Here is a 27,726-nt window from a genome sequence, read left to right on the forward strand (position 1 = left end):
TATATTGTTGTTTCATAGATGTTATCGATTTTAATTATGGCATCGTCAGATCTTATTATTTGTACCAAATGAGAATATTTTACTTGCAATGGAGTTTGGCTTAAACACATAATAAAACACTGTAATAAACAACCTTTTAATATAATTAGTCGCAACATGTAACGAGTGTCGCGTCAACAATCGCTCCTGAACAGCAAGTTTCCTTGCTACTGCATGTGAGTAATGGCGGTGCAGTTTTTCGCGTCCATCTGTAGATTTCCCGAGTGAATGGATAGTTGACTACAGAGCCAGCAGTTAGTTAACTACCGCTGACACGAAACATACGGCTTTGTAGCACATTTTTATTATAACTTACAAGGAAATGCTACGCTGTCAGTTTGTTACAGACCTTTAAAATGTTAAATCTTGTTCCAAATATAGATACAAAATAGCCAATTATTATGTTTATTACTGAAATATATGTATTTTAGTATATTCCTCTTTAATCCATAGCAATTTACTAAGAAATGCAACGCGGTAATGTTCCCTTCGCATGCTGAGCACGCGTAGCACTCTCGTAGCACGCTCGTAGCGTCTCGTAGCAAACGTCGTAGAGATAACGCTACGACCGGTTGCCCGATTCTTAGTTTACGATCAGCTGGTTTTAACCCAGTAACTTAAAGTTTAAAATGGAGAATAGATGCTGAACACTTAAATAACAGGTGTAATGATAAATCATTGTATTTGTGTGACTGTGCATCGAACACTGAACGAACTAAAGCTACAATTTGATTATTTTCCAGCGACTGTTTAATCTTATGAAACGTGGCTAAGTCACGTACCGTCATTGTGTGCAATATGTATGTACGTGTGTGTGTATTACAGTACACAGTCCAGTGTTGTGTGCAGTCTGTCAGTCTGTTATTAAATTCACTTTTGTGTGTGTGATTGAAATTTATATTAGCTATTTAACCGCAGTTATTAGTTTTAGGAATATTAAGTCGATGTAATTGTGAAATGTTATTTAAGGGAACTCTAGCGTAATGTTCATTTAAATTTAAATACATAGTATGGAGCTCCATTATAATAAGCTACATATTAATTTGGGTAGGAGTAGTGGACTTTTGTTAAAGCTAATTATTAATTAATAATAATGACACAACATTTACATAATAATACAAAGTCATTAAATATGGCGCCAATAATACAACAAACAAACCTATATTATTACAGTTTTAAAAATGTGTTCAGTATTATAAATAGATACACGAACCCCCACAATACAATAACTTTACGTACGTTCCAATCAAACTATTTGAGTGTTTGAGCGTAAAGTCGACGCGCGTCCGCGAGCTCCGGCCCAATTACACGGAGGTCGCGCTACCTCGGGAACACTCCGGGAACGCTTCGAGGTGAACGAGGAAACGGTTCCTTCAGTGTCAATCTGAGAACTAGTATTTTAATACGATTATAGGTAGAATCTATACTTCTATATACTTAATATATATACTTTTAATACATAAAGCTAAAGAGTTTATTTGTTTAAACGCACTAATCTACGGAACTATTGATTCCAATTGAATCATTATTTTTGTGTAAGATAGTAAAGTTTTAGTGCAATACGTTCTAATCAAGAATATTAAATCATCTCAAACCATTACTTTCTTTCATTACTTTAATTCTTTTCACCTGCATTTCCTGTTCAAAGGAAATGGTCATAAAGCTGAGTTTCCTTTCTTCCCCTCGTGTCAGCATCTTGATTGATACGGCGCTGATTGCAGACACCTTCGTCTAATCACTGGAGTCATTTCATCTCAATTTGTGACCTTTATGAGGAAATAGTTCGGATGGTTTATGTCGCGGCTGATGAGGTCCGCGAGGTTTTTGGTTTACTACACAATTTCTAAGGCTCAAGTTTACCCTAACTGAACTTTTTAGGCTATAGTTAGGGATATACCTGAGCCTGTAGCCAAATGCATATAGCGCTTGTTTTATAGTAGAATAGAAAACGAAACTGTATCGGATTAACTTAACTTTTGGCACTTGTCAGTGTCTTACCCATACATTGAGTTTTCTACTCTCTTTGTAAATAAGCACTAAATGGCATTTGGCTACAGGCTCTGTTGTGCTTACCATATCATTATACAAGATATTAGAGAAATAACTCACTTAGCTACTTTTAAGTGGACTTTTATATGATAACTAAATTGTTTTTTTTTTTATTTCTAACACTTGTTAAACTAGCAACAACTATATTTAACTTGTATCCTGCTACACTTTGTATACCAACGTTATATAAGTAACCGTATTTATTTATTGTTGTGTGGTGTCCCCAGCGCCGCCGGAGTGCGAGGCGGGGCAGCTGACGTGCGGCCAGTACGTGTGGAACAAGACGTACTGCATCCCGCCGCACTACCGCTGCGACATGCAGGTGGACTGCGTCGACGGCACCGACGAGGCTGACTGCAGTAAGTACATGCATCATCTAATGTAACACCCTCTTTGTGACAGCTCCTTGTAATAGGAGAGACACGTGCTACGGTTCAAATTGCTACAAATTCTTATCAAAAAATCTTAAGAACGTGTTGGTTAATCTGCAAAACGATCAGGATTCCTACCTCGGCAGTTGCTCTTGTGAATACTCTCCCCATATTAAGAAGTCTAGAATATTCTCGAGAATTATTAAACAAAACCATAAGTTAATTATTATGTTTAACTTATGGTTTTGTCGACGCGGCGATTGTCACGATGCTACTGAGTAGCATCGTGACAATCGCCGCGTCGTGTGTCGCGAAATGCTCCTCATGAATATGAGCCTCTTGCATGGCTTGAAACTAGTCGAGTTAATCGTCAAAACAGTACGTGAGTAAGCCGATAACATAATAATTAATTTAGTATGTCTCACGAAAGTTACAATAAAATCAAAACATAAGTTGTGAGAAGCTGGTGTACAGAAAATAGCAGCTCAATATCCCAGTGTATAACATGTTATTATGAAATCAAGCGGGAATCTATGCAAATCCAGTGAAGCTATATTAAAGTCCGAGCAACACAAAGCCAATGTTGCAGAACTTTAAACAAATTGAGACCAAAACCACAATAAACTGGTTTCATAACACGTACATACATACATACATAATGTATAATAATATAGTTAGCGGTGCATTGTGTCTCAGCCTTTATTCAGCCGCCGCTACTCGGGACGCGCCATCACATCGTACGAGTACATACAGGATTACACATATATAACACAAGACAGTATGTATGTATGTACACACGTCAATATCGTGACCAACAATAGGGATTTAGTAGACTGTACTAGAGAACGTAGCACTATATTATGTTATCTAAGTGTAATCTTCGCAGCACTAATTAAGCTTAAAATGCTTGAATAAATCTAGTGATGTTTGCAAACTTTTATATAAGGATATGTACTGTTAAAGGGTAAAATCTATTTCAGTGAACTAGGCGTAGTGCTTTAATACAACACGACTGTATTTTAAATATTTCTATCAAAAATTAAAATACCTAATTTGGAAATAACCAGTAGTTAATATAATATGTTCATAGAATCCACAAATAAAGCAATACGCTGCTACTAGTAACGTATCAGACAGAACCATTGCCGACAATAACCGCCGCTGCCGAATCCGAATATCCCGCCGAACAAGTTATCAGCCGTGACAATATCAGCGAGTTAGTGACACGGCCCGCGTGCGGCACGGATCCTATACCGATCGTATTAAAAGTTGGAACTAGTTTACGTGAGCGACTGCCAACCGGGCCGTCCGCGCCGGACCGGGCGGCGCGCGGTCCCAGGCGATCTGTTTCATCTAACGCAATTTATTGTACACACAGAATTTGCTTAGACCTGTTTATAGTTTCCAGTCCAAACTAGAATCTAATTTATAATGACTTCATATTTCATTTTATATTTTAGTTTACCTATTTGTCGAGGGAATACAATCAGCCTTGATACCGAGCTAATTGGCTGATGGAACTATAATAATAACAAGTGATCTACTCATAGTTCTGACTTTCAGACAGAAAAGAAGTTATCATCATGATTTATTAAAGTTTATGTTGTCTCGAGATGTTACGCAATGTGTATGTGTGCGTGTGTAATGAGTGAGCTCTGTCCGCAGTTGTTTGTAGCGAAACATTGCGAGGGCGGGCCGCGCTCGCTACAAACTTAAGATGTAGCAATATTACTGAAAGCACTCATATTTCAGACATTTTACACAAGCCACGTTTATTGCGCTCGCTTTGAAGGCTACAAGAAAAATATTTTCATTCATGTCCCAGTGTCTGCGTACCTATTACCGAGCAATACTTAAATAAACATGCCACCGAAATACACCGTCCTATTTCTTTTAAAGAGAACTCTTGTAAACGAAGTACCACACCCAACTTGTCTAGACCTGCTCCGCCCCCCCTCCGCGGGAGGGTCGTGGATGTGTGCGGGGATTATCTCTGAGATTCCGCGGGTCTTGCTTAATTGGTTGCTAGTGCGGGAAGTCCCAACAAGTGGGCAAGTTTTAATGGTGTGGAAATTGCGTTTTTGTTTGGTGTTCGTATCTGCGATGTGCCTGTTTCACGTCAATCTGTTGTCTTTCGGGACGTTAACGATGCAGGTGCAAGGCATAGCAGAGGCATACATAGCTTTATACATTTTCTTGTCATATTTCCATGCTAGACCCACGCCCGGCCCCTGCACCGTGGAGCTGAACAAAGGACATGAAATCTTAATTTTCTTTATTCCCCCTGGCTCGCTGCAAATACAAAGTGTAGGAGTTCCAACATTTCAACGCAAGAATATAAAACTTGATGTCCAGTTTTTCTTCAGTTAACATAATAGCGTCTATTAAGTCAGTGCATTTGAATAAAGTTTTAAAAGCGAAGTGCTTCATGGCGGTAATTCCGCTCGGCTGGCTCACGGCGGCAACTTCCACCGCCATGGTAATTATTCCCTCCCGTCCTCGCAGAGCAGACCTTGGGCTACTTATGTACATGTAGGCACAGCTACAGAGCACAGAACTGTCCAACTTCTGCTGAAGACATTACACGAACAGTGTGAACGTACCTCTGATTACATTTGCAGATACATTTAGTTTTGGTCATTCAACCGCAGAGCAGCAATACTCAGTCAATGAAACATCCATCTGACAAAAGTGCAAATTGTCACAAAATGTCCGGGAAGTATTTATTTCACCTGTAGACGAAGTAAACTTGCCGTAATAAGCTTACATCGCAATTTTGAAGTCTCAGATATCCGAGCGGAGTTCCCGTTTCAATGCAAAAGTTTTAATAGACCGCGATTATTACATTCTTTCTTTTTATTTGGACACTTTGAGTTCCCCTCGCTCGCTCGCCCCGTACTTTGTTACAACGTAAACATTTTACACTTTCATACTGATGGAGATTTATGGCGGGAAATTGACTCAATGTCTATGGCACCACAGAGTATTTAAGTGTACGTCAATAATTATGAGAATATATAGAGGTCGCTAGTGCTTTATTGGTTTCTGTCGGAGGGTTTATTGATGGCTTTATTGCAGTATTTTCTTTTTTCTAGAGTTTTGTTTGATGATTTATTATATATTTTTACGACAAAAGTCTATTTATGAGTGAAATGAATAATTTCTCAAGTATGTATTATTTTACTATGGATTATTGCAGTAATTTCAAGATTTATTACTTGATATACAAAAATCACTTTATCATTTTCTGTTTAAAGCAACTAATATTTGTATGATGCACTATGTTGAGTATTAACCACAGTGAGAGTACTCTCATCAAACTCACACATACTTTGTACACATTCACTTCAGGGAACCAATCGGACCATGAACACACGAATATCGACATCTGTCGGATTTGATCCAAAGCTTTTGTCAATATGGAGGAGAGGTTGAATTCGCATCTAAGGTTGCCATGGCAACGGCGGATTCTAGAGGATCAAAGTGTTTCTACCAGGAAAATGTGAACTTGCAAACACTTTTATGAGGAAATATTTCTTTACCCTTTGCACACAATTTGTTGCCAACTGATTCACGCTTTAAACACGCTTTTAATCTGTCCAATCTTTCATCAGGAGAAACCAACATATCTGATGTCTCCAAACTCGATGTGTTTACACTGGATTCTATCTTAATATTGTATGGTCATCTAATCCTACTAATATTATAAATGCGAAAGTTTGTACGTTTGTTACTCCTTAACGTCAAAACGGCTGAAGGGGTCGAGATGAAACTTTTAACAGGGGTAGATTATAATCTGAAATACATAATCTATAATATGGACGAAGCCGCAGGCAGAAGCTAGTCTAGACGTAATTGTAACTGCTAAGTGTTTAATGATAGAACAGAATTGTATGCAATTCAGATTCTTAATTTTATTTTATTACAGGGTGACCTAATAAAATCATGTTAAAAATATAATTTCCGCAGAGGAACATATTTTAAGCTGTCTCCACAGCTATCGTCCAATATTTCCAAGTTTCCTTGAAGTAACTGCTTCAGCACAGAGTGCGCCAGTTTTTGCATCCGAGGTACCTTTGAGCGAGTCAGTTCGCTAAATAATTATTTGACTTCAATTTGCATGAAATTTATTGGAATATTGAGGATAGTATCGATGTTGCCGTGGTGAGAAGATTGTTTATTTAAATTTTATTTAAAACTATCAGCGAGTTTTTATGAGTCTAGATTTACTTTTGCTGCACAGAAAGACTTTCTAGTATAACTCCGACATAATACACTATGAGGTTGTGTTTCCCAAACTTATAGGGTGGTACCCTTAATATTTTTAAACTCGTAATTTATTCAAAGCTTCCTAAGATATTATAATGGAACAAGATTTATTACGCACTCTGTATCCACAAACTGCCGAATCATTTCTTGTTAAAATCGAAGCGTTTTGTAGAGGCCCGTAGACTTCACTGTACTTACCCTGATAAAGAATCTTTTATTATAGCTATTGGAATAAATTATTTTATTGCAAGAATTATGTTGATAGATGTAAGCCTCAGTAACCTGCAGATAATAATGAACTAGACGTCGCTAGGACTATTTTAAAAAGAACAGAATACGCAATAGCTTCACCTCAGCTTACCTTCTAGAAGTAATGTTGGCTCGACTCAGCGCCACTCGATCTGTGGATCTCAAGCACCGTCGCGTCGGCCATTGTCGGCCATGACACTCAATATTTATTGCGGTCTGCCCTAAAAGACATCGTAAACGTGTACGTGGGAATTAAGATGCAGAGAATGGACCTGTCGTGTCGGCCACTAATGGGAAGTTTGGTATCCTCCTAATACATGCTAGGTAGAGGTATGACGTCGTGAGAGTGACGTCGTAACTCGTAGATACAATTTTCGTAGATACTAAAAATTATAAGGAAAATTGTCTCAATTGTGATGTTTAAAAATAACCGTTTGCAAAACAAATACAAGCTGTGTAGTGTGTACGTTCCCCACAAAGCACGTTCTCGTACGCTCGCACAATATCCAGACGTACGTTGTTTTAGAAAACAGTTTAAAATGGCTCACCACGACGTTCTTATAAACAGTATCGGCTTTGACAAGGTCTAACCACGCGGCTCCGAGGCGCCCCCTCTCGGATTTTTACATAACTTTATATGAAAATCGCATTATCTTGACGATGGCGGGCTAAGAACAAACACAACACACACACAAAATAGAAGTTCCGTCAGAATGCTGAAGACACACTGAATCCGTTACAGCATCATGAGCTATTTTCCAGGTAGTTTAAATTGCACTTGTTCTAGTTGAAACAATTGTTTGTCATTCATATAATTACATTGATAATGGTCTACACGATGTAGGTAATCGTTTTATATCGCAGTTACCTTAGCGAGTGTAATAAAGTCGACTTACATGGATTCCCCGCTACCACAGTTTTGACTAATCGATAGAAAATAATAAATAAAAAGTTACAAGACCGCTGACAAAGTGGTACTTCTGTTGTTTGTCTGTACGTTTTAATCTTTGTAACAGTTTTGTCGTAAAAAGTCGCAAACTGGCGCTTTTGCATCTCATTACCGATGCGGAGAGGATTAGATTAGGTGTCGGCGTGCCTAGGTGTGAGCTGAGCAAACATTGCGCAAGCAACACGCTGCCGCCGTGACAAACAAGTTTACACAGATATTGTGATGTTATGGCGTTTATACACACAGCGCCGCCGCGCGGTGTGCTCTGTACGCTCACTAGTCTGGGTCATTATTATTTATTATAAAATGAATCAGTATCAGTTACTTATGAGAACATAATTATAATTTAATCCGACGAAAGCTTTTCGAATCAATCGTTGTACTGTGGTTCATTGGTGAAGTCCTTGTCACGAGAAGACTGCTATGCAAAGGGTGTCGGGTTTGATCCGCGAGTAGCGTCTAGTCTCGAAATTATGTTAGATTCGCAGTGATTAGCTCACGACGTGGGATTTATAAAGAAATCACATATCTAACGAGTGAAAAGTTGATAGGTTTAGGTTACATTTAATATATCATGCACCCCTTCCGGCAATAAAGAAGCGTGGGACTGCTCAATTACTTGAAATACTTATGGTGTCCTGTATCTGTTGCAGCATACCGCAAATGTCAGCCTGATGACTTCCAGTGCGGGATGGAGGGCGCTGGCCCCGGCAAGATCTCGTCACAGGGGCCCTGCATACCCAAGGAGAAGAAATGTGACGGGTGAGCAGTTACCACATTCACTTAACTATTGATATATACAACATACTTCTCAACTAAAGTGTATTTCAAGAAATTTCTCCGAATGCTAGAACTTGTATCCAATGTAAAACTGTGTTTGTTGCGGCAGGTACTTAGACTGCAGAACGGGACGCGACGAGCAGGACTGCCCCGGCCAGCAGCTCGCCTGCAGGCTGGACCAGTTCCGCTGCGCGGCGGGCAACAAGTGCGTGGACGCGGCCGTCAAGTGCGACCACAAGGACGACTGCGGAGACAACTCGGATGAAGCACACTGCAGTCAGTACCATACACCTCTACCGTACAATAAGATAATTCGTTATTCTTGTCTATAATTAGACTGACAGATGAATTACTATTTCATTCTTTCACTCTGTATGCTTATTGTTACATTGCCTGTAGGCTTCCCACCGTGCCACATCGGGCAGTTCCGCTGCAGCAACGCCCTGTGCATCCCCGCGACGTACCACTGCGACGGGTACAAGGACTGCTCGGACGGCTCCGACGAGGCGAACTGCACCGCCATCGCCTGCCCCGACAACAAGTACCTGTGCCCCAAGGGCGGGCCGGGCGGCGCGCACAAGTGCATCGCCAGGTCACAGCTCTGCGACGGCAAGAAGGACTGCGAAGATAATGCTGACGAGGAAACTGCTTGCTGTGAGTATTTTATCACTCATTCTCCACAATCCTTTGAAGACAAGATTTTGACTCTCATTAGCTAGAAACAATAGGCCACGGTACCGTGCATCTGTCTTATGACATAACTGCAATACCTACGGAACGAAAGTAAATTACAAACCCAATTACATGTTCATGCGCCACTTGACACCTCACAATATGAATGTGTGTAAGTTAAAACGTGCCGCGTCGTCTACACGACCTCGTTACACTGATATTATAACACAGCACAGAAAGATCTGTGCTTTTTAATGGAAGTTATTTATTGTAGGTGTGTTAGAACGTTGTAGGAGACTGGTCCAAAATAAAAAAAACCCATTTACTTATGAAAAAGCTTCAATGATTCCACATAAAAAATCGTTTACTTTTATGTGCATATTATTATCGACAAGCAAAAACAATAAGTTTTTCGAGTTACATATTTGCCATTTTTGTGTAAATACGAGATGTGTCCCATAGCTACGGCATCCTGTCCGGCGCTGGAGTGCGAGTACAAGTGCGTGGCGTCCCCCGCGGGCGGCGCGTGCGCCTGCGCCGCCGGCCTCACACTGGCTGCAGACAACCGCACCTGCGTGGACCGGGACGAGTGCAAGGAGTGGGGATACTGTCACCAACTCTGCATCAACACGCCGGGATGTGAGTATACACTGGTCGCTGGCCAGTCGCCGGCCGCCGCGGCATTGGCACATGTATAAGTGTACCTTGTGCGTGTTGCAGCGTACAAGTGCGCGTGCGCGCCGGGCTACACGCTGGTGGAGAGCGGGCGGTGCTCGGCCGTGGCGTCGTCGGCGCCGGCGCTGCTGCTGGCGCACGCGGGCGCCGTGCTGCGCATGGACCTGCACGGCCGCACGCCCGTCACCGTCGCCAACGCCACGGCTGCGGCGGGACTCGACTACCACTATCGGAAGAATCTGTTGTTCTGGTCCGATCTTAAAACTAGAAAGGTAAAGAGCATTCCTTTTAGTGTTACCATACGGGTTTGTGTTCACTATGTAACAGCTGCTTGGGCTATTGCTTATCGCAACCGATCTTGCCACCTGGATTCAGACACTAAAACTCGACGTCACATTTCAGATCCACTCGCAGCAGCTGAGCGTGCCCGCCGGAGTATCCAGCTACACGGGCACCGACATCACGGTGGCGGGCTCCTGGGCTCCGGTGGCGCTGGCCGTGGACTGGGTGGGCGACAAGTTGTACGTGGCGGATGCGATCGGACAGAAGATCGATGTGTTCGAGCTGGACGGACGCTGGCACGCCGTGGTGCTGGGCTCCAACCTCACCAACCCGGCTGACCTTGCACTGGATCCTACTCTGGGACTCATGTTCGTCGCTGATAGTAGTCAGGTAAGGAGTGTGAAATCTTAAAATACATTTGTATTTTAAGACCTATAAAACCTTCACAAGTTTTATTATGAACGACTACTTCAGTCATTGTTACTAACTTTTTTTTGCACACTACAGATCATCAGGGCCAATATGGACGGAACGCACTCAAAGGCAATAGTCTCCGAGGCAGCCTACAAAGCCTCTGGTATAGCAGTTGATATCATCGCACGCAGAGTATTCTGGTGTGACTCGCTCCTTGACTACATTGAGACTGTAGATTATGAAGGAAACCATCGATTCCTGGTCCTTAGGGGCCAGCAGGTACCTAGTCCCTCCAGACTGGCGCTGATCGAAGACAGAGTGTATTGGTCGGACAACACGAAGCAAGGAATCAGCTCTGTGAACAAATATGAAGGACCGTCCAGCATCCAGGCTATCTACAAAATGAAGGACATCAGAGAACCGAAGGCGATCACAGTGATACACTCGTTGAAGCAAACCTCAGTGAACAATCCGTGCGGCACCAACAACGGCGGCTGCTCCCAGATGTGTATCGTCACTGCGCTGCAGAACGGCGGGCTCGGCTACCGCTGCGCCTGCAACATCGGCTACAGACTCGAGACCGACCTAAGAAACTGTGATCTCGTTAAAGAATTCCTTATGTATTCCCAGCAGCGGTTTATCAAAGGAAAAGTCTTGAACCCCGTCATAGAAGGTTTCAGTGACGCTATACTCCCAGTTGTATCCAAAAGAGCGAGATTTGTAGGACTAGACTTCGATGCTCGAGATGAGCACATTTACTACTCCGATGTTTTACAAGATGTCATATACAGGGTACATAGAAATGGAACAACGAAAGAAATTGTTTTAGCATCACAAAATGAAGGAGTAGAAGGATTGGCTGTGGACTGGGCTTCTAAAAACCTTTACTACATCGATTCCCGAAAAGGAACGCTAAACGTTTTGTCGACAAGAAATGTAGCTTACAAGAGAACCTTACTGAAAGACTTAAAAAGGCCGCGTGCCATCGTGGTACACCCTAACAAAGGATTCATCTTCTTCTCGGAATGGGATAGACCTGCCAATATCAGCAGAGCATACACCGACGGAAGCAACTTGTTAGTGTTCGAGAATGTCACTCTTGGCTGGCCGAACGGTTTGTCTATAGACTTCGATGCGGATCGTTTATACTGGTGTGATGCCTTACTCGATCACGTCCAGCACTCCAAACTTGATGGCACGGACGTCAAGACCGTCAACTCGAGACTCATCAGACATCCATTCTCCATCGTCATCCACAAAGAGTTCATGTACATCACTGATTGGAGATTAGATGCCATCGTCAGGTTACACAAGTTGACTGGAGAACAAGAAGACATCATGGTACGGGAGCCACAAACGAACAGGCTTTACGGAGTGAAAGTGTACAGCGAAGAGATTCAAAGGATAGATCCCATGCAGCCATGCTCCAGAAACAATGGCAACTGCCAAAAACTGTGCTTTGCTGTGCCAAGGAACAATACGGAACTTTTAACCGTCAAATGCGGATGTCCTTATGGAGAGAAGCTCGCACCTGACGGCACCAGCTGTATCGCCGACCCCAACTCCGAGCCGCCCGTGCAGGCCTGCCCGCACTCCTGGGACTTCACCTGTAACAACCAGAGGTGTATTCCTAAAAGTTGGGTGTGCGACGGAGACGACGATTGCTTGGACAACAGTGACGAAGAACAGAATTGCACCAGTGAGTACCTACACGTCACTGTCCTGAAATATTTACTTATCTGTGTAACTCATTGAGCCTCATTATAAAACACATCTCTTTTAGAAACAACGTGCAGTGCCTCAGAGTTTATGTGCAAGTCGGGTCGCTGCATTCCTGCCACTTTCAAATGTGACTCTGAGAACGACTGCGGAGACTTCTCCGACGAAACCGGCTGCGTGAACGTGACCTGCTCGTCGTCTCAGTTCCAGTGCGACAACGGACGCTGCGTGCCCAACACCTGGAAGTGTGACTCCGAGAACGACTGCGGCGATGGCTCCGACGAAGGCTCGCACTGTGCTGAGAAAACTTGTGCCTACTTCCAGGTTAGATCACCATGCATCATTTCTGTTAGAAAATTATGATTTAAAGACTTGCTATATTTTTAAGATATTATTATTCGCAAACCTTCCTTAGTTCACGTGTCCTCGGACCGGACACTGCATTCCCGCGTCTTGGGTGTGTGATGGAGACGACGACTGCTTCGACAAGCAGGACGAGGCTGACTGTCCACCAGTATCCTGCCTCGCCAACCAGTTCAAGTGCGCAGACCTGAAGCAGTGTGTGCAGGTATGTTAAAACATTTACTGAATGGATGCTGCCTGTATGAATTAGCTTATATACTTTTCGATAGATAATATATGTAAAGAGGTAACAAACAAACTTACTGTTGTATTTACATTTTTAGGATATTAAAATTGTTTTGTCAAATTGTCAATAACTGACTTCGATTGACAATACCTACGTATTTTCTGTTATCCTCAGGAGGCGTACAAGTGTGACGGCATCCCAGACTGCAACGACGGTAGTGACGAAGCGGGCTGCCCGTCTCTGGCGCCGCACCAGTGTCAGCCGGACAAACAGTTCCAGTGCAGGTCCTCCGGCATCTGCATACCCACCACCTGGTACTGCGACGGTAAGAGTCATTGTCAAACATGAATCAATGTCTAACCAATCGGCAGTGTAGTAGAGAGCTAACGTGTGTGGGACAGGCACGCCGGACTGCGAGGACCTGTCGGACGAGCCGGCGTCGTGCGGCACGGTGGCGTGCGCCGCCAACTACTACCGCTGCCACAACGGCCGCTGCGTGTTCAAGGCCTACGTGTGCGACGGACGCGACGACTGCGGGGACGGCTCCGACGAGGGACTCGAGCACGCCTGCAAGCCGCCCGTCTTCAGGTATACTCGCCTTCTTACTCACTGAAAAGAAATATACACTGAATGTTCTCAAAACGATCATTCTCACTGGTATTATGTATTTATTATAGGTGTCCTTCTCATCAATGGCAATGTCCGGGGGTCACGGGCAGATGTGTCAACATCACTCAAGTTTGTGACAGTAAATTCGACTGTCCCAATGGCGCAGACGAAGGTACAATGTTTCGCTTGAATCATAAGTGCTGTGGGTTCAGTTTTTAATAAAACATATCTAAGTATTATTAATTTAATTCTACAGGTGCCAGCTGTGATTTCGCTGAATGTGAACACCAAGATGGACTATGCTCTAACGGTTGCAAACAAACACCAAACGGACCGCTGTGTTTGTGTCCTCCCGGTGAAGAGTTGGACGTGGATGGCTCCAACTGCAAAGATATCGACGAATGTAACCCGCCAGGTCTTTGTTCACAGACCTGCACTAATACTAAGGGCTCGTACGTGTGCTCCTGTGTAGACGGTTACATTCTCACCATTAACAACCACACGTGTAAGGCGAACAACCACTCCAGCGCCTTCCTCATCATATCCAATAGGCATTCCATCTTAGTAGCAGACCTTAACGAACAGGGCCTCGAAAGGGTCCCAATAAACGTAGAGAATGTGGTCGCAACAGCCTCTAACATGCACACGGGAACTATATTTTGGTCCGACATGAAACTAAAAAAGATCTCCCGCTTAGACCGCGGCAGCGAGCCGCAGGTCATCATATCTACAGGTCTTGACCTCGTTGAGGGGCTGGCGTACGACTGGGTGGGCGGAAACATATATTGGTTAGACAGCAAACTTAACACTATCGAAGTAGCTAAAGAAGACGGCAGTGCCAGAACAGCCTTGCTAAGCGGTAACATTACACAACCAAGAGGGATGTGCTTGGATCCAGCTCCCAATGCCAGATGGTTGTTCTGGACGGACTGGGGAGAGAATCCTCGTATTGAAAGAGTGGGTATGGACGGTACACAACGATCAGCTATCATCACCACCAAGATCTACTGGCCTAACGGTTTAACTTTAGACACCGCCGCACAAAGAGTGTATTTCGCTGATTCCAAGTTAGATTTTATTGACTTCTGTTACTACAACGGCACGGGAAGGCAGCAGGTGTTAGCCGGTAGTCATTATCTCTTGCATCCTCATTCCTTAACTTTGTTCGAGGACACTCTATACTGGACAGACCGACAATTGAACCGAGTATTGTCAGCTCACAAATTCAAAGGATCCAATCAAACAGTAGTATCTCACCTGATCTCTCAGCCACTGTCCATCCACGTGCACCACCCCTCGCTGCAGCCACTGTACACGTCTCCCTGCAAGAAAGACTCGTGCCAACATCTCTGTCTGCTCAGCCCTAACAAGACTCAAGGATACACGTGCATGTGCAAACCTGGATTTAAACTGTTACCGGATGGCAAATGTGTGGAAGGTAACGTTGAGATATTTATTAATAAGTAGTTTGTTTCTTCTTACAAATAGATTGTCTTTAAAGTGCTGATTTTTATTACAGAGGAATCTGCTTATCTTATGGTCCTTAAGGGAACGCAAGTAATAGATTTATCAACTGATGGATCTGGCCGAGCTGGACAACTTGCTCCTATCGTAGGCATTCAAGGTAACTAAGCTTAAAATAATACTCTACGTTATTTCTTGATTGTTTGCCTCGATGTCTAAATCTGTGTGTATTTCCCAGGTGGAGTCCAACTAGAATACGACCGGCAAGGACACATGTTGTACTGGCTGCAGTCCATATCAGGTGACAGTGACGACGATGAGAACTGTACAATCTACAGTATGCCTTATGGCGGCGGTAATAAAGCCGAGTTCTTTGGCTCAGACACTGGTATTGTTGGAGCACCTTCGTCCATAGCGTTCGATTGGCTTGGAAGAAATTTGTACATGGCAAACAGAGTAGCCAGTAATATCGAGTTGGTGAGGGTCGACGGCAAAGTGAAATACCGGTCTATTGTAATGGCTAATGACGGCAGCAAAGCTTCAGTAGCTAAACCGAGAGGAATTTGCTTGGATCCTACCGAAGGGTAAGTTTGTAAAGTTATCTTTTCAAAAAGAAGTTGCCATGGGGCACCGTTTATTAATAATTGTACTCACAGTGACTACTCATAACTAGCCAAGTTAAAAATATACTATACTACAAATTATGATTTTTTTTTTCTTTTCAGCAAAATGTACTGGTCTGACGAGGGTGGTTTCGGAGTGCCAGCAAAAATTGGTAAAGCTAACATGGACGGCTCCAATCCTATTATCTTGGTTGACACAATCGAAAGACCAGAGGCAGTCACCATAGATGTAGAAAAGAAGATCATCTATTTCAGTACCCAGTTCCCGGCCAGCATCAACAGTGTCAACACTGAAGGCAATGATAGGAAAACCATCTTAACTGAGACTAATGCTATTTCTTATCCTAAAGTAATTGCCGTACTTGACTCAAGGCTGTACGTCCTAGACCCTCTACATGAAAAAATTATTAAAGCAGATCTACCCAACGGTGACAACATCAAAACTGTATTAGACAATGAGAGTGATTTGAAATCATTCACTATATTCCAGAAAAGAAAAATGGTACACCATCCTTGTTCCCAAAGCAATGGAGGTTGTGAGCAAATCTGTATTCCTGGTGACGGTGGGTCCCGCGTCTGTGCGTGCTCAGTTGGCTATAGAAAAGAGAATGAAATCAACTGTGTACCGTACAAAACGTTTGCAGTAGTGTCTCAACTAGACCTAATCCGTGGATACAGTATCGACTCTAGCGCTGAAGCTATGGTCCCAGTCACCGGTGTAGGCCATCATATACTCCACGTAGACGTGCATTTTGCCGAGAATTACATTTACTGGGTTGAGTTCAATCGTGGACAATGGAACGGTATATTCCGTATTAGACCAAACGGTACAGAACTGCAACATATTGTCAAAGACGGTATCGGTAGCAATGGCATCAGAGGATTGGCCGTGGACTGGGTAGCTGGAAACCTTTACTTCACTAACGTCTTTCCTCATGAAAATTATGTAGAAATGTGTTGGCTAGATGGGTCAAACAGAAAAGTTTTAGTAAAAACCACAATGGATGCCCCAAGAGAGCTAGCCGTTAATCCTTTAAAGAGATTGCTGTATTGGATAGATTACGGTCAATACCCAAGAATCGGTAAAGCGTACTTAGACGGCAGTAATTGGCAGACTGTAGTCAGCTCCGGAATATCTAATCCGAGAGACTTAACCATCGATATGTTGACTCACGACGTTTACTGGGTTGATTCAAAACTTGATCAAATTCAAAAGATTTCATATAACGGTGGAAACAGGCAACTAATAAGATCGAACTTACCTAACCCAATGGGTGTCGCCATACACACTGGGAGCGTGTACTGGGTGGATAGAAACTTACAAACTATCTACAAAGCGTCGAAGTTGCCTGGAAATATGTCGATGCCAGAGAAAGTTAGAATTAATCTCCCAAAACTAAGGGATATTGTTATCTTTGATGTGAACAATCAGCCTACGGACGAAAACAACCCTTGTAGAAAGCTGGGTAATGGAGGATGTGACCAACTTTGTTTCAGTTATCCACCGGAAGCTAACAAAGGCTACACACATAGATGTGACTGTGCCACAGGACAAATATCTGCTTCTAATCCAAAGAAATGTGATGTTGTCGACGAATACCTGGTATTTACAACCAGAACCGAAATTCGGGCCATTAATTTAGATCCTAAATCGACTGGAGTTCCATTTAAACCCGTAGTAAACCTGACAAATGTAGTAGGAGTTGAATTTGATTACACTGACAATAAACTGTTCTTCACACAAATCAGGCCATGGGCTAGAATAGGATGGATGTCTGCAAACAATCCAGATCCTTCCACCATTCAAAATATCATCAGTAAAGGCATCAACCCCGAAGGAATTTCTTATGATTGGACACAGAAAAAGGTATACTGGACAGATAGCTCAAACAACTCCATCTATGCCATGAACCTGGACGGTTCTGAACTGGTAATGATTGCTCGAGTCGAACGACCAAGAGCCATAGTTGTCGATCCTTGCAACGGAACCCTTTATTATACCGACTGGGGAAGATTCGGAACTTCTGGTAAAATCTACAGAACAACCATGGCAGGATCATTGAAGAAAGCGATCATTGATAAAGATTTATCGCAACCGAGCGGCTTGACTATCGACTTTGATGAGAATATGTTATACTGGACGGACGCTGTCCGAGAAAAAATTGAACGATCAAAACTTGATGGTACTGACAGGGAAGTTCTCATCAGCGCTACTATCTATCCGTTTGCGATAACTGTTTTTGGCAACTACATCTACTGGACCGATCTTCAGCTCCGTGGAGTATATAGAGCAGAAAAACACACTGGCGCTAATATGGTCGAGATGGTGAAGCGACTGGAAGATTCCCCTCGTGATATCCATATATACAGTCCGAGCAGACAAAAGTGTCAAGTGAATCCATGCAAGATCAGTAACGGCGGATGTGCACACAGCTGTCACCCCGCACCCAAAAACACAGTCGAATGTAAGTGTGACGATAACACCAAACTGGTGAACGAAGGAAGAATGTGCGTAGCCAAGAACATAACCTGTGATGCTAGTAAATTCTTCTGTAATAATGGCAAATGTATCAGCAAAATGTGGTCGTGTGATGGTGATGACGACTGCGGTGACAATTCGGATGAAGATAAAAACTACTGTACGTACCATTCATGTTCGCCCAGTGAATTCCGCTGTAACAACGGCAGGTGTATCTTCCAGTCTTGGAAGTGTGACCACGAGAACGATTGCAAAGATGGTTCCGATGAAGAGGGTTGCGTATATCCACCATGTGCCGAGGGAGAATTTACCTGCTTGAATTCTCGTTGTATACCAATGTCTCAAGTTTGTAACGGCATCAATGATTGTAAAGACAATATCACATCAGATGAAACACATGAGCGTTGCCCAATGAATACGACTTGTCCGACAAATCATCTCAAATGTGAAAAGACAAATATTTGTGTTGAACCTTACTGGCTTTGCGATGGAGATAACGACTGTGGGGACAATTCTGATGAAGATCCGCTACACTGTGCTCAAAGAACGTGTCCACAAAACAGCTTCCGTTGTCCGAATCATAGATGTATACCTGCCACTTGGTACTGCGATGGTGATGACGACTGCGGTGATGGTGCCGATGAACCGCCAGAATATTGCCGCTCTGAAGGTCGCACCTGCTTTGGGGACCTCTTTACATGTGACAACGGCAACTGCATACCCAGAATCTACATTTGTGATGGCGACAACGACTGTCTTGACAACAGTGACGAAGACGATCGTCATCAATGCAATGAGCGTAAGTGTGACGCTGAAACAGAATATACATGTGAAGAAAATAAATTCTGGCAACGTGCTCAATGTATTCCGAAAAAATGGATATGTGACGGTGACCCCGATTGCATTGACGGTGCCGATGAAAACTCAACAATTCATCACTGCGCTACACCCACACCATGTTCTGAAGATCAATTCCAATGTAATAATGGCCGCTGCATTAATGAAGGCTGGGTGTGCGATCATGACAACGATTGTGGTGATGGCTCCGATGAAGGCAAACGTTGCAACACTCAATACAAACAATGTACTGAACAAGAGTTCAAGTGTCAAAACTTTAAATGTATTAGGAATCATTTCAGATGTGACGGTGAAGACGACTGCGGTGATCATTCTGACGAAGTCGGTTGCGTTAAAGAAAATAAAACATGTCCTGCAGGACAATTCAAATGTAACAATGATCAATGCATTGACAACAGATTGGTTTGTAATAAAGTATCAGACTGTAGCGACGACTCCGATGAGCCTCCTCATTGCAATATCGACGAGTGTGCTAAATTGGAGATCAACCAGTGTGGCCACAAATGTATTGACACACTCACTGGATATTACTGTGACTGTAATCAAGGCTACAAGTTGCTGACAGATGGCAAAGCATGTGCTGACATAGATGAATGCATTGAAACGCCAGGAGTCTGTTCACAATACTGCTCAAACACCCCTGGATCCTATTACTGTAAATGTAACGAACAATATTACGAAAGAGAACCTGATGAGCACACGTGTAAACGAAAGGACAATACTTCTGCTTGGATTATATTTACGAACAAGTATTATGTGAGGAACATGTCAACTGATGCCAGTCTATATAACCTTATGCATCAAGATTTGATGAACGTTGTTGCTATCGATTTTGATTTCAAGGAACAAAGAATGTATTTCGCTGACGTTTCTGCTAAAACTATCTACAGGTCGAATTACACTGATCCTAATCCCACGAAAGAGGTGGTTATCAGACATGATTCTCATGGATTAGAAGGTATAGCAATAGATTGGATTGGAAGGAAGTTGTACTGGCTTGATAGACATTCCAAAAACTTGGATGTGTCTGAACTGGATGGTACCAGAAGAAAAACTTTAAAGACTGGAGTTATAGATCCTCGAGCAATAGTTGTGCATCCTGGGACGGGTTACCTTTACTTCACATCATGGCATTTACAAGCGTACATTGGCAAATTGGGAATGGATGGTTCCAATTTTACTTCTATTCTTAACTGGGAAGATGATATTGCATGGCCAAATGCCCTGACCATAGACTATTTCACTGACAGAATATACTGGGCTGATGCCCATTTGGACTACATCGGTTCAGCGGATTTGGAAGGCCGACACAGGCATGTCGTATTGTCTGGCTCAAAAGTGCCTCACGTTTTTGCTCTTAGCCTTTTCGATGACGAGATTTTCTGGACTGACTGGAACCTCAAAGCAATCAGCAAAGCAAACAAGCATTCTGGTGAAAACCTTACTATTTTAAGAAACACAACTCATAGGCCGTATGACATTCACGTGGTTCATCCACTGCGACAATTGCCATATCCCAACCCTTGTGGTGATAACAACGGAGGATGCTCGCATCTATGTCTACTAGCCCCACCACATGCTTCCAGCTATTTGAACATCGAGGGTTATGGAGAAGAAGGCGCTACAACCTATAAATGTGCTTGTCCAAACCAATTCTACTTAGCTCGTGACATGAAGACTTGTATCGCTAACTGTACTGATGGTCAGCATAGGTGTAATGGTCGTGACGAGAAGTGTATTCCGTGGTTCTGGAAGTGTGATGGTGAGAAAGACTGTATGGACGGTTCTGATGAACCTGAGACTTGTCCAACACGACACTGTAGAGCTGGATCATTCCAGTGTAAGAACACCAACTGCACCCCGGCCGCTACTATCTGTGACGGTACTGATGACTGTGGAGATGGCAGTGATGAGGCTGAGTGTGCTCACGAGTGTCCACTCCTCGAATTTAAGTGCAAGTCCAGCGGTAGATGTATTCTTGACAGTTGGAAGTGTGATGGCGACACGGACTGCAAAGATAACAGCGATGAAGACCCGGCCATATGTCATAATAGACCTTGTAATACCGATACGGAATTCGCATGCAAGAATGGGCGATGCATTCCCAAACTATGGATGTGTGACTTCGATAATGATTGTGGAGACGATTCGGATGAGCCAGCCTATATGTGCAGACAAAAGAATTGTACTACTGGATGGAGAAGATGTCCAGGACAAGCGAATTATAGATGTATTCCAAAATGGTTGTTCTGCGATGGTAAAGATGATTGTAGGGACGGATCAGATGAATTACCTGAAAACTGTCCCACCTGTAACACCGAAACTGACTTCACATGCGACAACAAACGCTGTATACCAAAACAATGGCTCTGCGACTTTACTGACGACTGCGGAGATGGAAGTGACGAATCTGAAACCGTCTGTCAGCATAAGTACAGAGAGTGTTCTGAATCAGAATTTAAGTGTGGCAACGGAAAGTGTATCTCTTCGAGGTGGCGATGTGACCACGAAGATGACTGCGGAGACAATACAGACGAGGCAGACTGCGGCGGCTTCAAGTGTAAGAATGGAACATTCCAGTGTAAATCTGGACATTGTATCGCGGCATACTTTAGATGTGACGGCGACAGGGATTGCAGAGACTTGTCTGATGAAATCGGATGTCCCCCGCGTTACCCTGGTGGCAGATATTGTCCAGAGAGCAGGTATCGTAGTTATTTGATTTATTTATTGATTAATAAAAACATGAATCATTTTAAAGTGAGCTTATTTACTTATTTATAAATAAACTTAAAGTTTTATTATATTACTTTTGCTCTAACGTAACTATTTTTCAGATTCCAGTGCGCAAATAACTTGTGCGTTTCCCAGTCAGATCTATGTGATGGCACCGATGACTGTGGGGATGGCTCTGACGAGGCCGCCTCTATATGTACGAACTTCAACTGCGATACTTTGAGACGATTCCACTGTGACAATCACAGATGTGTACCTAGGTAAGTGTCTCGTCTTGTGGTTTATAAAACTAAATCGAAGAGAACTGAACTGTGAGCTGAAACTTCCAAAACATAACTTCGCAGATACCAAGTGTGTGATGGTGTGGACAACTGCGGTGACGGCTCGGACGAGAACAACATGACACTGTGCGCGGCGCGTGTCAAGCCTTGCGACCCTTACACGCAGTTCCAGTGCGCCAACAGACATTGCGTGGAGCGCACGCAGCTTTGTGACTTCGCAGATGACTGCGGAGATGCCTCTGATGAGCTCGGATGCCATCACACCCATACCTGTTCACATCTTGACAAAGGTAAGACAGAGCTCGATATTATTTACTCGAAAACATTTAAATTTTTAATCGATTTTAAATTGAGTAAAATGGCAACATTTACATTCACATGTGTATAATCTTGCAGGTGGTTGTGAGCACTTCTGTACCAACCTGACGCAAATCGGTGGAGCGGGTGGCTACATTTGCACTTGCTTCCAAGGCTGGATCATCTCACCTGCTGACAAGAAAAAATGTATCGACGTGGACGAGTGCGCTGCGGGCACGCACCACTGCTCACAAATCTGTAACAATCTCAATGGAAGCTATAGCTGTGATTGTAGAGAAGGATTCAAGTTAGTAATCAACTTGTCAATAATCAAGTCTAGCAATTAAATAAATAATTTGTGTAATCACATCAAAATACCCAATCATTAAAATAATGTTTTTTTTTTAGACTGGCAGACAACTTGTCCGGTGTATGCAAGGTTACAAAAGATGATGTTGTTCTGTTATTCGCGAATGGACCAGAAATACATGCGTTTGCGCAAGATAAAAACGAAGAGTTCGACGTCATCACTGCAGAGAAGAGAATTGAAGCGATTGATTACGATCCTAAGAACGAGATGGTATTCTGGGCGGATAGTTACGACAAAACAATTAAACGATCGTACATGATCAACGCGCTTAACGGACAAGTCAAGAGTGGATTTGCACAGGACTTGAACATGAAAGGCAATTCCAAACCCACAGCATTAGCGGTTGACTATGTAGGCGACAACTTGTACTGGACGGAAACCGACAGGACTGGTTCCAAGCCCCGAGGACGTGTCATGGTGGCGAGAACTGACGGAAGATACCGCAGAGCCCTTGTCTCGGCTGGAATTGAAAGCCCAACATCATTGGTCCTCGACCCACAAATGGGAAGAATGTTCTGGGCAGACGCTGGCTCGGCTCCTAAGATTGAAATTGCCTGGATGGACGGCTCGAAGAGGAGACCAATTGTAACGGAAAACATCAGACATCCTACCGGTTTAGCTATTGACCATTTGATGGATCATTCCATCTATTGGGCTGATACTAAACTAAATACTATTGAAATGATGAGACACGACGGTTCCAATAGAAAAGTTATTCTAAAGGGCGATCTACTGAAACACCCACTGTCTCTGGACGTCTTCGAGTCATCACTGTATTGGGTCACCAGAGAAACAGGCGAACTCGTGAGACAAGATAAATTCGGACGAGGAGTGCCATTCATTATATCCAAGGATCTAGTCAACCCATCGGCTGTGAAAGGTAAGCTATGGACAGTTCAGCCAGGCGGGCGGTAACATCGACCGATAGCACGGCAGACGGAGACTGAGACAACTCTCATTGCAGTGTACCACCCGCGGCGCTACAACGTGTCGGCGCGCTCCGAGTGCGCGCGCGCGCCGTGCTCGCACCTGTGTCTGGGCGTGCCCGCCGGCCGCCGCTGCGTCTGTCCCGACCAGCAACAGCCGCAGAAGAGACTCACACAGGAGCTCGCGTGCGACGCGGGTAAGTCGATATTCCAAACTGTTTATTACGATAGTACTCAACACGATTCAGGTCGGACGACCGCTCGCTGTCCCATAACACGAGCCTCGAGTAACGCACGCATTGTCCCGCAGCCGTGGAGGCGCCGCGGCCGCTGCCCCGCGCGTGCCCGTGCGAGAACGGCGGCACGTGCGCGGAGGAGGAGGACGGCTCGCTGCGCTGCGTGTGCCGCGCGCCGCTGGAGCCCCCGCTGTGCGCGGCGGCGGCGGCGGCCACTGCGGCGCGCGCCGCCACCGCCGCGGCCGTGCTCGTGCCCGTGCTGCTGCTGCTGCTGCTGACGCTGGCCGGCGCCGCCGCCTGGTTCGTCATCAGGAAGAGACCATTGTGAGTGCCCTTACGCATATATAAAACGAGAATGCGCGATCGTGGCATGTCCACTGTTCGTTCAATTACAGAGTATTCCCAGAGCCGTAACACACGACTTATTTTCTAAAGCATAGCTTTAGGTTCTCAGTATACTCTTGTATACTTTTTAATACCTGAATGTTTGTGGAAGTTGCCCGGTGACACCTGCTCAGGTACCAGGCGAGAAAGGTAACTAAAAATCAGAGTTACTTAACTTTTTATGACTGATTTTATACGTGTTTGGTAGAATATTACTCTTTACTTTACTTTCCCTCAGCCAAACTTTTATCAGACGCTTTTAAACCCTAAAAATAGTGCGCTTTATCAAATTTTAACCATGAGTACGAGCACCACAGCACATTACATGCATTTTAGAGCGAGTGAATAGTGCTTGAGAGAGTATCTGGAAATCTATTGAAACCACAGTTACAAACGTAAAGAATTAAGTAATATGTTTACCCGTTTGAACACATACTAAAGCTGAAAACAAGTATGAGCATAGATTGGTCCATGCTCACCTTAATTTTATTATTGCTATCATTAGCGATTGCTTAATAAATATTAATATTTCTTGTGTAGCGGAAAGGGTGGCGGCTTGAGCAGTCTGGCGTCGTCGCAGAGCGTGTCGTTCCGACAAGGCTCCAACGTAGAGTTTGGTGGCGTCGGGGGCGCGGGGGGCGAGCCCGCCTACACGCTGGAGGAGGCGCCGCGCAAGGGACGGGACTTCAGCAACCCCATGTATGACGCCGTCACACGCGCCGTCGCCGCCGGCGAGCCCGAGCCGCCCATACGTGAGTGTTACACCTATATAGTCTGTGATCCGTCGTGTAGGCCACTCAGTCATCACACACCTATATTATATTCATACAGCTGACTGGCGTCAGTCTTGACTAATGCTCGCTACTCACCTTCTGTTGCGGATCGCTCCAGATATTATTTTTAGGGAGAAGATAAATAAAACGACTTGCTCCCTTGAATGTAAAAGTGTATAATATATTTTAATAAGTATAAAGTGGGTAAACCTAACAAAAACAGAAAAATAAAATGTCATGGCAATGTGACAATGTGCTAATGAGTAGGCGTTCTTGCGGGAACACCTTCCGTGTTAACTGTGCAGTCGAACTGTATATGTAGTTGAACCGTAGGTCCACACAGCCTACACTCCTACAATGTAACTGTCAGTTGAGCTGTAACGTGCCACACGCGTCCCTGCTGCAGTGCTGCCGCAACCGGCGCACTCATACTCGTGTGGCTCGATTCTTGCACTTGACCGCCGTTATTGAAGTCCGAATAGATTTTTACGTTAGCTATAGGCAAGATGAATTCTTAATCTCTTATAAGTGTGTAATGCTCCCGCAGCTGGCATCTACGAAGTACCGGACGAGTTGAAGGACAAAGTGGTGTCGGCAGTGATATCGCCGTCGTCGACGGAGACTCGCGGCGCGGGCGGCGCGGGGGCGCGGGGAGCGGGCGCGGCGCGCGCGCTGGAGCCGGCCGCGGACACGGGGCGCGACACGGCGGCGCTGGTGCGGGAGGACGCGCATTGCTAGCGCGCCCCGCGCGGCCCGCGCCGCGCCCCCGCCCTGCTCCTGCGCCCCGCCCGCCTCTACTCCGACCTGTCCAGATCTTTAGTGAAATAAGTCGAGACTTTGGGCGACATCGAGCACGAGTCTGTGTGCTCGAGCCTCGCCTCGGTGAATGGATCGGTGGGATAGTAGTATGAGCGGTTGCATTTTACCGACTTACGGTTATTGAAACAAAAACACGAAATATTACCCAAAAATGTTTAGCAAAATTCTTTCCGTTTAAAAATAAAATATAAAAACTGTAAATGATATTATGTAATACTATGTAAGTGTTTTATTGTTTTCGTGTCGGCTGTACCGGGCCGAGTCAGTTTAAACCGCTGCGTGCGGCGATGACGTCACTTTCTTGTACTTTTGTCTTTTCCCTAATTCTATCCGTCCTTCTAGTTTTAGCCAATAATATAATTTATTAAAGTATTCTAATATATATATGTATGTATGCATGTTACTACTTCTTCTATACATAGATATCCCAGCTAGTTCTGGTCGTACTTACAACAGTATTTTCCTTTAAGTTGTCCGTTACTTATCTATATATCGTGTGGAACCTAAATGAACCATATCATAGCGTGATACGTATGTTATATTGTACGAAGAGATTTGTAAACCGTAGCGTAGAACTTGTACATTCCGTCGTTCGAGACTAAAGACTAAAGTTCCACAGTATGCTAGAACATATCTAAGCTGTATTTGGTTGCGTGAAGCGTCGCAGGCCCGAACTATAGTATATTCCTAATATCTGTATAAATTATGTTGACTTAGTGATAAATAATAAATTAGTACATAAATAAGGAACTAGGAATTGTTGTTGGTAAAGGCCCAGGGCGCCAAATGATAGGCTTTTAAATTGATTTGACAATAAGCAATACACTATATTAGAGAATAATTTATTTATTTCGCTTTAAGGCTATGTAAAATAACTATGTTGTGTTTTATAATTGTCTATTATTCATAAAATATATTTTGTGGGACTCTGACGATTTGCCATAAACGTGTCAAATAATGTTTCTGTTGTTTTAATGTTCAAGTGTTTCCGCCACCATGTTTACCCGGCCCCGAACCCCGGACCGCGGCACTGCAAGCGTTGTAAATAGGTACAAGCGTTCCATTGTGATGTACATGTCATAGGCCAAATAAATTGTAATATTATATATGTATATTGTATCTATTGGAGGCATTATAAATATGTACCATACATATGTAAAGGATGGTGAATGTAAATGTCACGACATATTATTATTATATGACAACAATCTCGAATTGATAAATTGTAAAAAGTATAAAGTGTCAATATTATAAATATTACAATGTTACGTATAAGGAGAGGAAATATTTTTATATCGGGACTATTGTAGTTATTAGACAGTCGTCTGAGGTTACTTGATGAAAATATTGTGTAAAAATAAATTAATAATGAAATACAACGGCTTTCAATTCGTTCCCCGCTGCAGCACCCTGTCCAGTGCCGTGTGTGTGGCACACCCGGCGAGGCAGCCGGTCCGACTGTGGGATCAGTAAGTAAAGAGGACGGAGGTCACATACAATTGTTACTGACAATTTTATAGGTGATAGTTCCCCCCTTATATACTTATAAGCAGTTATCGCCGCACTCAGAGTCATTTAATGGTCACTTAACCCAGTCCTTAGCAATTGTTTACGGAACAAAATCGTTACTAAGGAATACTTTTAAGTAACCATTAAATGTGTCTGAGTGCGGCAGTTGTCAGCCGCTGAACTTCCGTTAAATACAAAAGTTAAAGCACGCAAAAGTAAAAAACATTTATTTTTCACTGAGAATACGATGTGTAGTATCGTGATATTTTAGAAAATGTGGCGTAACTTAAAACTGACTATTTTGC

General features: G+C 43.7%; 1 protein-coding gene across 4 annotated transcripts in view; it reads left to right on the forward strand.

Annotated features, from left to right (window-relative positions):
* The window catches only part of LOC118272398 (low-density lipoprotein receptor-related protein 2), a 179,321-nt gene extending 152,030 nt beyond the window's left edge, over positions 1-27,291 (forward strand). For all 4 annotated transcript variants that reach the window (XM_035588883.2, XM_035588885.2, XM_035588884.2 and 1 more), the window contains 25 exons: positions 2,316-2,447; positions 8,580-8,688; positions 8,816-8,982; positions 9,106-9,360; positions 9,841-10,017; positions 10,099-10,325; positions 10,456-10,725; positions 10,843-12,448; positions 12,533-12,792; positions 12,884-13,036; positions 13,232-13,382; positions 13,459-13,645; positions 13,735-13,838; positions 13,923-15,104; positions 15,186-15,290; positions 15,369-15,714; positions 15,856-21,795; positions 21,928-22,086; positions 22,171-22,397; positions 22,504-22,711; positions 22,813-23,654; positions 23,739-23,897; positions 24,011-24,260; positions 24,861-25,072; positions 25,641-27,291. In XM_035588883.2, the coding sequence (XP_035444776.1) occupies positions 2,316-2,447; positions 8,580-8,688; positions 8,816-8,982; positions 9,106-9,360; positions 9,841-10,017; positions 10,099-10,325; positions 10,456-10,725; positions 10,843-12,448; positions 12,533-12,792; positions 12,884-13,036; positions 13,232-13,382; positions 13,459-13,645; positions 13,735-13,838; positions 13,923-15,104; positions 15,186-15,290; positions 15,369-15,714; positions 15,856-21,795; positions 21,928-22,086; positions 22,171-22,397; positions 22,504-22,711; positions 22,813-23,654; positions 23,739-23,897; positions 24,011-24,260; positions 24,861-25,072; positions 25,641-25,831 (13,619 nt within the window). In that variant the 3' untranslated portion in view covers positions 25,832-27,291. The remainder of the gene's footprint in view (positions 1-2,315; positions 2,448-8,579; positions 8,689-8,815; positions 8,983-9,105; positions 9,361-9,840; positions 10,018-10,098; positions 10,326-10,455; positions 10,726-10,842; positions 12,449-12,532; positions 12,793-12,883; positions 13,037-13,231; positions 13,383-13,458; positions 13,646-13,734; positions 13,839-13,922; positions 15,105-15,185; positions 15,291-15,368; positions 15,715-15,855; positions 21,796-21,927; positions 22,087-22,170; positions 22,398-22,503; positions 22,712-22,812; positions 23,655-23,738; positions 23,898-24,010; positions 24,261-24,860; positions 25,073-25,640) is intronic.
* The last annotated feature ends 435 nt before the right edge of the window (positions 27,292-27,726 follow it).

The sequence above is a fragment of the Spodoptera frugiperda genome, chromosome 4 (genome assembly GCF_023101765.2).
Source record: "Spodoptera frugiperda isolate SF20-4 chromosome 4, AGI-APGP_CSIRO_Sfru_2.0, whole genome shotgun sequence".
NCBI classification, from domain to species: domain Eukaryota; kingdom Metazoa; phylum Arthropoda; class Insecta; order Lepidoptera; family Noctuidae; genus Spodoptera; species Spodoptera frugiperda.